Source organism: Tasmannia lanceolata, unplaced genomic scaffold (assembly GCF_043159265.1).
Source record: "Tasmannia lanceolata isolate RefF3 unplaced genomic scaffold, GAP_Taslan_0.1 ptg000004l, whole genome shotgun sequence".
Taxonomy (NCBI): domain Eukaryota; kingdom Viridiplantae; phylum Streptophyta; class Magnoliopsida; order Canellales; family Winteraceae; genus Tasmannia; species Tasmannia lanceolata.
Window position 1 is genome coordinate 8,645,272 of NW_027518681.1, and position 13,976 is coordinate 8,659,247.

The 13,976-nt window shown below is 37.7% G+C and overlaps 1 protein-coding gene across 1 annotated transcript; it reads right to left on the reverse strand.

Moving 5' to 3' along the window:
• Positions 1-1,592: 1,592 nt before the first annotated feature.
• Positions 1,593-13,555, reverse strand: BRK1 (BRICK1). The gene is made up of 3 exons (XM_077377950.1): positions 13,262-13,555; positions 12,975-13,114; positions 1,593-1,852 (listed from the first exon to the last, which is right to left on the reverse strand). Exons 2-3 carry the CDS (start codon positions 13,105-13,107, stop codon positions 1,731-1,733), a joined length of 255 nt encoding a protein of 84 aa, XP_077234065.1. The 5' UTR covers positions 13,108-13,114; positions 13,262-13,555; the 3' UTR covers positions 1,593-1,730.
• Between the last annotated feature and the right edge of the window lie 421 nt (positions 13,556-13,976).

Sequence of the window (13,976 nt, forward strand, 5' to 3'; positions counted from 1 at the left end):
CTCCCTATTTAAAAACACTACTTAAAATGCAACATTATTTCATTTTCCCGCTTTTTGTGTTGACAACACTCTCTCTCTCTCTCATCCCAAGCATTGCTTACAAACTTAAGTTGTGCCTAGGACACAGATCAATGGACAGTCCAACTTCAAATGGATAGCAACCCTCTCGAAAAGTAGGATTTGAAAAGCACTGCAAAAACGATCCAACGAATAAGGCCATGTTCTTTTATGATTATGACAACCGATTGTGAGTGCTAAATCAATTATTGGACTCAAATTTAAAAGTAATTTTGAGTTCAATAATAGGCTTGGCTTTCACAATCTGTTGCCATAATTTGAGTCCAATAATAGGTTTGGCTTTCACAATCTGTTGCCATAATCTTAAACGAAAAGGGCCTGAGGGGATCTGAACAGATCATGACCAATACATAGGTAGGTCCAATCCGAAGTGGATGCTTTCACTCTATAAACGCAGACATGTGGCTATTTTCGAAGTTTTACATGGTGTGGGGTGCCACATTTTATATTTGATCCAATGAAAGCTGATATTTTCAGCCTATGGGTGCAACTCGGATTAATTTTTCAGAATTCAGGTTGAGCTTTTGTGTGTTGATTCCAATTCATTTTTGAGCAAAAGCTCAACCCAACCCGACCCAAGTTACACCCCTAAAAGTTTCAGAGTCTGTCCTGGGATCAAATATCAAGGGTGGCACCTATGCCATACCTCAGAATGCATTTTGGTTTTTAACTATCCATTCTGTTGTGTCCAGTCTAGATCTCACACACAATGGCATTAGAGGGAGGCGATTCTCCTTCACATTATGGCCGCCAGTGAGCAATCCATGAAATGCAGCCAAACATGGATCGAAAGGCTATTCAAGAATTGGAATCAGAATCAGATTTATCCAATTCATATCGGACATTGTCCTCACATCTCTTCCTTAGATGAGAACCCCCAACTGTTAAAAGGCAATTTTGCGCCCCACAGGCGCATGTATGTGAGATCAAGACCATTGAGCTTGTAGAACATCCACATGATCTTGTCCAATCCCGAAGAGATGCAATGAGTAAGATAAACTACAAAAATCAAGGGTTTAGATCTTCTTGGCAGAACCTGAAACAAGACTTGATAGATCATGGGCCTAGGATCATCTAATCAAGGTGTTCTCAACAGCATTTGGCCATACTTATGGCAGCCGTTCAGATCAACGGATCTGATCACATACTCGAGATACTAGTGGGGCCAGACTCACGGCACCCAACAAAACACAACAGATCACGGTCGAACCATCGAGTGGACGATCTAGATCAACAGGCTGTTGTTCCACATGGGCAACAGTGATAAAAGTGTCCATGTGAAACAGATGTTCCTACTACTTTATATAAACATTTATGTATAAAGAAGAACTAAAATTACAGCGGAAATGTAGAACACAATTTATTTCCTCGGCATCGGACTTGAATGGGTGGATATTTTTTTCTATTCTTTTTTTTTTCCCCTTTAATGGATTGATTATTAAGTTCTAATGCTGTGGCATCTCCACATTATGCTCGGTGAATTTATTTTCAGGATCAGAATTGACATCTACTCATAGAAATGGCTCATAGATTATAAACACAAGATAATAACTATTATTATCATCATTCAGATTAAACTAACCTTCCAATTGGAACTGGATAATTACTTTATGATTCCACATTGTATCGTTCTAGATAAGAACTTAGAGACATCAACTGAAAACTGAAGGGTTAGCTGATGCAGTAGCCACTTGGACTTCGATCAGCTCAAGGCGGCGTTCCAAGGTATCGAGTTTTTCATTCAGAGATGCCAATTTGCTCTTTGTTGTAGCCTCTGCAAAAATATGAAACTTCATAAGAATTGCCTACTATGAATAAATCCAACAAGAATCTGACATTGCTGTGATTAACAGTGAAATTGTTTGTTTCTAAGACGCATAAATTTCTCAGCATCAGAGATTACTTGCAAATGGGAACTCTCTCTGGACGGGTCAATATCAAAATATACTAGGCGGCCTTCGATGAGGGTATAAACATGAAATTGGAACCTAGGTTGTACCAGTTGGAAGCAATTATCTCGCAAAAATCACTTGTGTTCAAACCTAAACGGATAAATTTCTTAATGGAACTGATGCTCATAGAGATCAAGCCGTTACTAAAAACAACTGAAGTCATTCAAGAATGTGTCTAAAATAATTAAATATCTGCAGAGTATACTTCAATGGAATGTCCAGCAATGTGAGTCCACTTCTCCAAGATGTATGGAAATAAATAAAGCAAACAAATAGATGTCCTTAGAATGGGTCTGAAATAAACAACACTTGAAACTTCTAAGCTGGACTACTCACTTTCCAAATAACGCTATCTAACAAAAGCAAACTAACGACAAGATGTATGTAGAGCATACTTCAATGGTATGTCCAGTACATCCACTTCTTAAACATGTATGGAAATAAATTTAATAAATAAATAGATATCTTAGTTTCTAAAATGAGATACAATCTCCTCAAGACACTTTCTCCGATAACCACTGACATGAGCATGAATGTGATTGACTTGCATGTGCTGATAATTAAAGGTTAGGTGGTGCATAACGTCCAAACAAGAAAGCGAACTCTATTGTGTAGCTAGGGGTGTCGCCAGATCCACCTCGGATCAGATCCACATCCACCTATGTCTTGGTTACGATCCATTCAGATCACTTATCGGTTGGATCCTAATTTCTGAGTCTTGGTCATGATCCATTTCAATTTGATGTCCATTGGAGTGTTACACAGTAGGGCTTGGGATTAGGAGAGGAAAGAGTGGCAAAAGTCAAAAGAGAGAAGAATCATCATCGAAACGAAAAGTGGGAAAATAAAATGTTGTTTGTTGTTTTGAGTAGAGGTTTTAGATGTACTCATGAATGGAGGGTGCCAATGTATATGCATATCCTAGCGATGTTCAAAGGTGATCTGAAAGCTGAGGGTGCCAATGTAGAAGTGTCCAAAACCCTTCATCTTTTTGTGAGTAGAAGTGTCCAAAACACAACAGAGCTATAAAATGGATTTCATAAGCTAATCCTTCAGATTAATAGGAGTATCTTTGTCACTAGAATACTCCACGGACCGTAGAAGTCAGTACATGTTCAATACTCACAGCCATGTCGCAAGGGTAAGGCTCCAAAGACATGCACAGATGTTTTCTTGCCTCTACACCTTTTCTAAGAGACTTGCGTTAAGACATAGTTGCTGCATGTTTCTGCTATTTTGCTGTTTTACCTTTGGTGTATTTTGCTGAGGCTATAGTCCTATACATGCTCTTTATTATTACTTTCGGTTCTCCTTTTCTACCTTATGGCTCTTTCTTACCTTTTTTGTTTCCTTCTTTGGTACATATATAAATGTCAATGAACATCTCTCTCATTGTGTAATAAGCAAGGAAAATTCTGAAAATTCCGTGGTATCAGAGACCAAGAGGTCCCATGACCCACTCTTCCTTTGCTCTCCTTCTTACAGCTAGAAAGAATCTCTTCTTATTTACTTCTAGTATGCATCATTTCAAAGGAGTTGATTGACAAGCAAAAGAAGAAAAAAAATGAAAAACATAAAGGAAACCATAGGTATAAAGAGAAGATGAAGACAAATGCAAAGAAAAGATTGTGGTATGAGAAGCCGAGGAAAGAGCCCTTTATTTTGGGGTTGAGCCTCTAGCTCAATTGTTTAAGGCAATGTTCTTTCACTTTGAGGTCAGAGGTTCAATCCCAGCTTATCTACTGGAAAAAGAACCCTTTATTTTTATTTTTATTTTGAACTGGTAGAGCCCTTTATTTTTACTTTCCATTTTCTGAAGCTTTCAACCTTTTCCTCCTCTTTATCTTCATTTTCATGTAAAAGAAAAATGCATAGTAGTCCATAACATACACCTCCACATCCAAAAGGCCATACCAGACACATCTAAAACTGAATCTGCCGACTTCGATTTAACATCCCCAAAAGATGGTTTAAAAAAAAAACTAATTTCAGTATCACCTCAGCCTCCGCAAAATAAGGTGGGTCACAGTTACTTCCACCACTTGCATATAAAACAGAAATTCAGAAACCTAAAATTCCAGAATCTCATTAAAAGTCAATAGTAAAAAAAATGTCCAGAATCACATTTTAAAAAAAAAACCTCCAGGGGTAGGTGCTGTAGGACCGGTTGGGAAGTGGACTCAAAGTCGGCTGATTTTAAAAACAGCATTCAGGATTGTCCAAGGTTTGGAGTCTAGTTGGAAGGGGTATGGATTAATGGAATAATGAAACAGGTTTCTAGTGGGTTGGAAATCAATTAGGCAGGCAGTAGCGCTTGATAGGAGGGACTGTTATGACAGACTTCAAGGACTATGATGACATATTTGGAGAGTTTTAAGCGGAATTTAGGGGAATTTTATGATTGGATCTTGGGAACTGTTATGAATGGACAGTGCTGTGGAAAACTGACTTATGATAGGTCGGTTGAATAGGAGTGATTTATGATCACCAATGGAGTGAGAAAGGGTCTAGACTGTATGTGCAGATTGTGACCCTTAGGATTGTTGTAGTGGGACTGTTAGGACTGTTGGGACTGTTGGGGCCGTTGGGACAGCTGAGACTGTTGGGCAACTGCGCAATTGGTAAGGGATTTTAGGATGGCCAATTGAATGAGAAGAGGGTTTAGGGTGGTTGATTGATTGGGAAGGTTGATGGTAATTGGTAAGGGATTTTAGAACTGTAGGTAATAGATTTAGGAGTGTTCTGAGAATTATGACAGATCAAGAAAGGGAACTGGTTTTATGGGGGTTTCCTTAATTTTATACGATTGTGGGATGGTAGATGGAATGGAAATTTGGTCTATGGTTGCTAGTAGAGAACTCAGGGACTCGGGGTAGGTGTTAAGGACTGAGAGAGAAGGATTTAGAACTGTTACTAGGATCTGTGGACAGATACATAGTAGGTTCAAGGAATCAAGAAGGATCAAAGGAGACAGACGGCTGTACAATAGCTAGGGAATAGGCTGGGCAAAGGGTGGGGAAAATAAGGATGGTGATCGGCTGGTTGGAGTTGAGGGTAAGCTAACTTCTTGAACAACAAACAAGTCTCAGGAAGCAGAATTCAAGAACCGAAAGTAAAAGAATAAATCAAAGAGGAAGACGACCTAGAATTACTCAAGGATTCATAGGAGTCAAACCCATAGTTGCCGGAAACTCCTTGGGTGGGTGGGAAACCCGTTTCCCCTAAAACACGTTTCTCACAGGTGGGAAACTCGTTTCTCCTAAAACAAGGGAAACACGTTTCGGAAACATTTCCAAAATATGATACAAAATTGGAGAAATGTTTCTGAAACACATGAGAAACATATGGAAAACTTATGTAAATAATGTGTAAACGCGTGATAAACGTATGCAAGACTCGTAGAAAACACATGAAACGTGTAGGAAACATGTGTGGAACTTACGAAATCCATTTTGGAAAAGACACATCATTTCCTAAGACGTTTCTCGTACTATTTTCTATTGTTTCTCGTTTCTCCTTTTTTTTTTTCATGCGTTTGCCGTTTCCGTTTCACGTTTCGTTTCCCGAATTCGTTTCCCACCCTGGTAACTATGGTCAAACCTATGCTCCAGCCAAAAAAAAAAAGGAGTCACACCTAGGCTTGAGGCATTGCATTCCAAAGTTTGCAAGGATTGCAGTCATCTAAAAATTTTATTCAAAATTCTCCATTAGGGGGCCAAAGGCCTAACATATATAGGGAAAAACAAATTCCACAATCAAGTGAGTGTGGGTTGTAGGACTCTAGTTTTACCACCTCTAAAACACATAAGACATAATCACATCTTGCCACTTAGACAAGACAAGGCATAGACTCTTGGTTGCTAAAAGTTGGACTCTTATTCTCCTAAGAGATGGACTCTAAAATCTAAATCACTTAAGAGTTGGACTACTTAACTGAGTACACAAATAAAATAAAAAACTCTAAATAAACTCCATATAATAATAGGACTCAAGAAAAAGAACACCTCTTTCGTTATACTTGACGGGGCCCCACTTTTATGAGGATTCACTTAAAGTAACTAAGTAATTTTATAACAAAAAGACTAAAGTTCTCCTATATAACTTAAAAAGACTTAAATAACACTCTAAAACTAGATAAAAGGCTCTTAATTCGGGAAGGATGGTCCCCATCAGTATATATATGTATAGGGAGAGAGAGAGAGAGAGAGAGAGAGAGAGAGAGAGAGAGAGAGAGAGAAGGGGGGGAGGGGGGGGCACCCTTAAGTGTCTTTAACCAAGCTGAAACAAACTCTTATCCTGTGTGTCACACTATACGACTAGAATACCCAAGACTGGAAACTTATGTTCATTTTTCAACAATTCTTTGAAAACCAATGTTGGAAAAAACTAGGATAAGGTAAAAATCAATTATTTGATCATCAAATATTTTGGGGATTTTGCATTCGCGTATATTAAATTGATCCTTCTAGTGTGATTCTAAAACAAATTGTTTTGGCATGTGTTTTTTCAATTGACTTTTAAACTTGACAGTTGAGAAGGTTTTTTCAATTAAGCACTTGTAATTGATATATTGTAATTTTGTAACTTGATAGTTGAGAATGATATTTCATTGTTGAATAATTGATATCTCAATGTATTTACCTATAAAAAAAGGTTGAGAACTTTATGTACATACATTAAAAAATTATAAAAAAAGAATTTGATAATTTGCCGCAATTTACATGAATAAGTAAAACATAAGATTCACACACACACACCCATCAAAAAATATAAAAAATTATAAACAAGTCATAGACAATAATAAAATGACTAATTATTCACTTTCCATCCAAATCCATTAGTTTAAAATTTAAATAGAAACTAACATGATTAGTTATTCAATATCAAGGAGGTTTGAACTCGGGACCTTTGCTCTGATACCATGTCAAACTACCCGTTACTCCAAAAGCTTAAGCTGTTGGAGAAGGCGTTATTTATTCTTTTATACTTTAGCAAATCTAATATAAAATAAAAGACAAAAGTTCATACAATTCTCAAAGTATAAAACATCAAACGAAAATTATTGCTGACTCATTATTGCTGACTCCCTCCTCGATTCTAAAAGACAAAAGGCGTTGTTTTCCTCATTATTGCTGACTCCCTCCTTGATTTAAGTAATGCCCTCAAGCACATGCACCGTGCTTGACTTAGTGTAAATACAGAGATGCATTCCCTAAAGGTGGAAAAAAGCGAGAGAAAGTATGTTGCAGTGTTAATATGTATCTGCGTATTCATTTTGCAACAATAACTGCAAATGCAATCACTATAAAAAAGAGAAATTAAACATGAAAAATAAACAAAGAACTTCTGACCTCACAGTCCCCACCTGCTTCTAATCTTAGTCAAAGAAGTTGACATCCAATCCCTACGACCCTACCTACGTTTAATCTCAGTGTGGAAAAAAAAGGAGAAATGTGAGGTTCGACAAACACTCTCCGCAGTGCTAATATATTATATCCTTTCGAACGAAAAAGAAAAGGTGGAGCGTCAAGTTCTATTGATTTTGTAATAGGAGCAAGAAGAGGGAGAATCTCACAGTTTGGGCAGACAAGCACGGATTTTTGTTTAGGGATTAACCCTTCACTTCACTGCACTTGAGAAAAGCATTGCAAACAAGAGTTGTGACATGTGTTTGTTAAAGAGTGATCGGCAAAGCCTCCCCTTCCGTACGCCGTAATCTGCTGGAGACTGAAAAACTAAAAACTCGGGAAGAAAGTGTTCTACAATCCTAACTAACAACACCTGTTTCTCCAAATTCCGCCTTTTAAGTTGTAAAAAGTGTGGTTTTTATTAAACAGCATGGTGTGATTTTGGGAAATTCTCATTCTTTTCGGCCATTTCATCCGCATAGAAATAGAGAGAATGAGAAGCTTTGCTCAACAAGGACAAAGTACATATGCTGACTTGTAGTCACCACCTACTTCTAATCTCGGCCAAAGGTGGAAAAAAACAAACTTTCCTATTTGAAACGGTAAGTAGCTTCGAGCGAAATGCAACTTTTTCAGACAGAAGATGACAATAGTCACCAATAAGTTCTCTTCCTTTTTCGTCTTTGTCATTGTCTTCTTTTTCTGATGGTTCAATACGGTTGCTGAATTTGTTCGACTAGTTCAAATTGGTTCAACTGCTTCAAGTAGAACTGGTTCGAACCTTAGAAGCACGAAGCAGGTGCGGGGGTAAAGGCGGGAGAGGGGGCGGGGAAGCGTGGGGTCTAGAAGAGCCTAAGTTTGGGAGCGCCATGGGAGTGTGTATGCCAACGAAGCACAGATAAGGGTACGGGGAGTGGGTACGACACAATACGGGTACGTGGATATGTGATTTTTTTTTTAAAAAAAGGATACGGGTACGCTGAATATAATATATTTTTTATATTTTATTATATATTTCTAAAAAAAAAAAAAAAAAATTTGTTAAAGAATTCAAACAATTTAATTGGAGAACAATTAAATAGCAATAACATCATCAAATCTAATATTACTTCTAAGTTGTTTAGTTTTTAATTACGGGATATATATATATATGAGAAAACATTTCCTACACACTTGTGTAGGTAAGTTACCTACACACTAGCTTAAAATACAGTGGGGGCCCACATTGTTTGGGTGATCCAAACCATTCATTTGAATGGTCCTCACATAGATAGGGTGTCCACAAAAAAACAGATCCATAGGATCATCCCAACCATTCAAACTATGGAGGCAAAAAATGGACTAATTTGTGAAGGTTTGGACACCCTATCTATGTGAGGACCATTCAAATGAATGGTTTGGATCACCCAAACAATGTGGGCCCCCACTGTATTTTAAGCTAGTGTGTAGGTAACTTACCTACACAAGTGTGTAGGAAATGTTCTCTCTCTCTCTCTCTCTCTCTCTCTCTCTCTCTCTCTCTATATATATATATATATATATATATATATATATATATATATATGAGGAAACTGTTGGTGCGCTTAAGCTCACCAAACTTTTGGTGAGCTTAAGCGCCCAATCACATGGGGGCCCACTTTGTTAGGATGATCCAAAGCATTCATTTGAAAGTCCCTTACATAGATGGGGGGTGTACCAAAAATCAGTTCCATAGGATCATCCTAACCCCTCCATTTGTGAAGGACAAAAATGGACAGACACAAATCTGCCCATTTTTTGTCCTCCACAAATGGAGGGGTTAGGATGATCCTATGGAGCTGATTTTTGGTACACCCCCTATCTATCATAAGGCCTTGCAAATGAATGGTTTGGATCACCACAGAAAAGTGGGCACCCATGTGATTGGGGAGCTTAAGCGCACCATAAGTTTGGTGCGCTTAAGCTCACCAACAGTTTCCTCTCTATATATATATATATATATATATATATATATATATATAGGTATTTTGATATATTCAACCCCCCTTTTGTTAATTGGGAAAGCCCCTCTATTGTAAATATGAAAATTTCGATTTAATTTGAACCGGGTGCGCACCCGATACGTACACAAACTCGGGTGCGTACCCAAGAGCACCCGCACCCGATACGCACCCGACACGGGTACGTGGGCCTCCGGAGAGTACCCGTGCTTCTTATATGCAATATTTTCTTTATATATCTTTCAAAATCCAATTACATCAAAAAATAATAGTTTATACCCATTTTCATACGTATCTTTCAAATTTTAAGTACATCCAAAAGCTAATTTATAACCATCTTCATTTGCGTGCACTCGTTTCTCGTGCCTTCTGAAGATGCATAAGCCTTTGTGCTTGCTCTCATGAAGTACTTTGAAGAGTTGGAGGAGTTTGATGTAGGGAAGTTGATGATGGTGGGACTTATAGAGTAATAATAGAAGCAGGCTGGGAGTGTCATTAGAGCGGTTCCCGTCTCTCTGGGGTCGCGCTCCCTGGAATCTCCTTCCTAAGGAGCGCCGAATCGAAGTTCCGAGGTGGGAGCGGCACCCCGAGAGAAGGTTCCTGCTTCTAAGGTTCAACTAGTCACTCCCCCTATCTTCATCTTCCTTTGCTTATCATTCTTCCTGCAGATTCAAACTAGTTTGATTCGTCCAAAACCCTCCTCCTCATTCTTCTTCCTTCTCACGAGAGGGTTTTCAAAGGTTTTTTTTTTTTCCAATGCAGGAGGGAAAATAATCTTTTGAAAGAAAACCATATTTTATTTTACACAAAACTTAACTAGGATAAATTGCATGAATTGTACGATTTAAGATCAAATCGTAATTTTTTTTAAAAACTAAAAAAATCACAAGATTTATTCAAATTTAGATTCAATCACGAGATTCAAATTGGAATCCAAAAGATTTGATTTGAATCATCAATCGTAATATTTTCAAAATTGGGTGTAAGTACAAATGTCATTGTCCAACATAGTGTGTATGGAGTGTACGTTATTAATTTTATCTAAAACAAGATTATATAGCTTAGAGAATGAAAAGTTCAATAGATTCCACAAACGTAATGTTTTATTGCCACATAGAAGTGACTAAAATGGGTAAAAGTAAAACTCAGAGCTTATGGAAAATGTAAACTTATGTTATTTACATGGATTGTCAGAATCCAGTGTGTTTTCGAAATGTGTATTTTGCCCGTTTAGAACAATTCCATGGCATATCATATACACTAAATTTACAACCCAACATTTGCAACAAGATGGTATAAATTATTATATACAAGTATACATGTGAATCTGTGTAATAATTGCTAAAACAAAGTCATTAACATTTTTATTCTTGATTTTCGAACTCTTTTCATTTTTTCTATTTTCTATTTTACAAATGGAGAGACAATTACATCTTTGCATCGACAAGTAACAACTGCCCACAATACAACTCATGCCTCATGAACCCTGACTTGGCAAATTTCTCAGCACACATTCGCACTTCTAGGGACATGTTTGCACTCCTCAACTTGGTCCCTGGATATTTCCACAATCTTGCATGAGTGCAGTCCAAGTCTCCACTATTCTCATCCATGATGTATCGTTTGATGAGTCCCCTTATATCTCAATCTTGCATGAGTACAGTCCAAGTTTCCACAATCTTGCCAAAGAGCATCCTTTTCTTAACCATATCTCCGTAACCAACCTATCAAAAAAAAAAAAAATCTCGGTAACCATCTCCCCAACTTTTTATTCATTCTTAAGTTTCGAACTCCTAGGCCACCATTCTTCGAAAACCACCTTGCCTTGACCCCTATTATAATAGTCATGCTTTCTTATTTCTCTATGAGCTACTACCCTATACAAAGTCATGAATGCATGTAATAACAAGGAAATCTAACCATACACCCTCCCAAAACATAGTACTCATTACCCCTCAAAACCTATTCATTAGATAGAAATCGAGACAGGATGAGCACATACACTATCATGCAACTGAGCGTCTAGCCCTAGGACCCTTAAAAAGGTCCCTAGAAACTCACCTACCCCGATCTATCCCATATTTGTCCTTGATGATTTGATGCAAAAAAACAAAAAAAATCCTTTTTCTTAACTATCTCTCCATCTTTTTATTCATTCTTAAGTTTTGAACTCCTAGGCTACCATTCTTCCTGGTCTCAAACACAGTCACGCTCACGCTTAAGTTAGATTAGGTTTAGATGTGATCAAAATAAAGCTGATCCCCAATCTCTAACCTGCCATTTTACATACTATCATTCCTTGGTCATATACCATGTAGAACTCACCGTACTATGTCAAGAACAAACCAATATAAAAGTTCAGTGTTAGTAGCCATCACTCATAAGAGCCGACAAAGGCTATTAGAACAAAGTTATCATAGAGAAGATACCCTTCTAAACCCTCCCCCTCTCAGTAAAGATTTGAAATCGATGAGCCCAAGGATTTTGTAGGCCTACGTTTCAAAAGGAAGCAGGGGCGAAAGCAGCATTTTCAAAATTTCATATGATCTTGCAAATATATTCCCAAAACATATCAAAGCTGGAATCAATTCCTTAAGTGGTTATTGTAGCTTGGGTGTGTCTAGTGTCCTTTCCACATCTTTTGGAGCACTGGTCTTGTCGAAGCCTTGGTGAAAGAGGCTGCATCCTTTGGAATTTGATTCCTTTGCGCTTGTGTGGGCTTTATGTCTTGGAAGAAGCAGGGGATAAGACTTTTTCAGTGGCAAAGATTATTTGGATCAAGGGCCTTATCTTTGCTTGGGATCTAGGAATAAGGGGTTTGTGGTTTCTCAACCCAAGATTCAGATAGAAAATAGAAAGAAATATTAAGAGAATGAGATCCAAAGGAGAAGATAGCCCATAGATGGAAATCATTGGCCAGTGGGGATTGGCAAGAGCCTTTGCAACGGCAAAGGCGAATTGCAAAGGTGTTCTCCTGTCTAATTAGATGTAAAGATTCAAGTGAATCAGACATGAGATCTGTCCTTGCTGGGATGCTTCTTTTATTTGAAGATTTTGATGGAGCCTTTGGATGCAGATGACTCCTCCAATGCCATTTTGTGGGCACTCAAGCTTAGCCTGGATCCTTGGCAGTTGGCTGATGTTCTTGACTCTCTTTCTTCCAGATTCTTAGAGGGGCTCATGAGATTCGTGGACTAGTTAGCCAGAGAAGGTGTTTATAAAGAAAGTCAATTTTAAGGCAATCAGTGCTCTCTCTCAAGCTTTGCCTATTTTTTCTAACAAAATTTATCCATTACTCTCACAAAAAGGGGGAGAAATAGGAATCGGCTATAGTCACTAAACTATTTAATGCAAAGACCACAGATGAAAAGACTTTCAATTCTCCAAAACCAAAGTGCCTACACTACAATAATTCTACACTGCAAGCATAAAAATTCCCAATTACCATAAATTCAGAGGAAATAACTGTGTAAAACAATCATCTACATATAAGCTTAAAAGAAAAGGTACAAATAACAAAAAAAAACCGAAATTTTAACTGAAACAGGTCTTCTTACCAAACTGGACGAGAAATTCAAAGAGGCGACGAACATTCAAGGAGATATTGGAGATAAACTCCCGATTCTCCCAATCTGCCTGCACTGCAATACCCACATTAACTGCATTCGTGATTCCTCCAGCTCTCGCCATTCCAATTCTACCAAATAATAATAAAACCCAGAAAGGAAAACCATAAATTCACAATAATCAAACAGACCCAGATCCAAATTTCTATTAAAAACGAAAAAATCTCAGAAAAAAACTTGATTTCAGAGCTAAAATCGAAAACCCAACACCCTAATACCTTCTCTTTTAAAACTGTGTATGAGTTTCATTCCCAAGAAAAAGCATCAGGAAAGAAAGAGAGCCTTTCTCTGTTTTCTTTCTCCTTTCTATATGTCTGGGAGAAGAGATGAAAAAAAAAGACCCAAATTCTGCCCCAAAAAGAAAAAAAAAATAGGGTTTTTGTTTTAGGCGAGATGACAATCGGACTCTTTCCTTTTATTCCTTTTTAAAGTCGTTTACTGTCGTTAGTGGATAAGAGAATTGAATGATTGAATGGGTTTTCCTCTTGGAATGAAATGATTGTTTGTGCATTTTAATGAGATGAAATTGGAATCTAAGCTTTTAAGGCAAGCTAGCCTTAGTGCAAATCCGTGTGTGTATGCTGTATATTCTTCTTTGTAGTAACGTTTTAATGATGGGAGATTATAGCTCCAATTCAACAGATTAGTGGGTGCTTTCAACTTTGAAGAATGGAAATTGAGATCAATCACATACATTGCTCATCATAGATGTGTAACAGTCTTTGGTGATTTGATCGGGACCATCGATCTAATGGGTCATCCATCACAAAGCCGACAAAATGGGTCCGATTCCCATGTCAAACGAAGATCTCATTTGCAAAATTGAGGCATGCAAAAAATCTATCATTTAAGACATCTTAGAGGATGGTTTTTTTTTTCTCATTGCCTATAAATTTCATGATGTCCACCACTATATGGGGCAGAGGGCGAGCC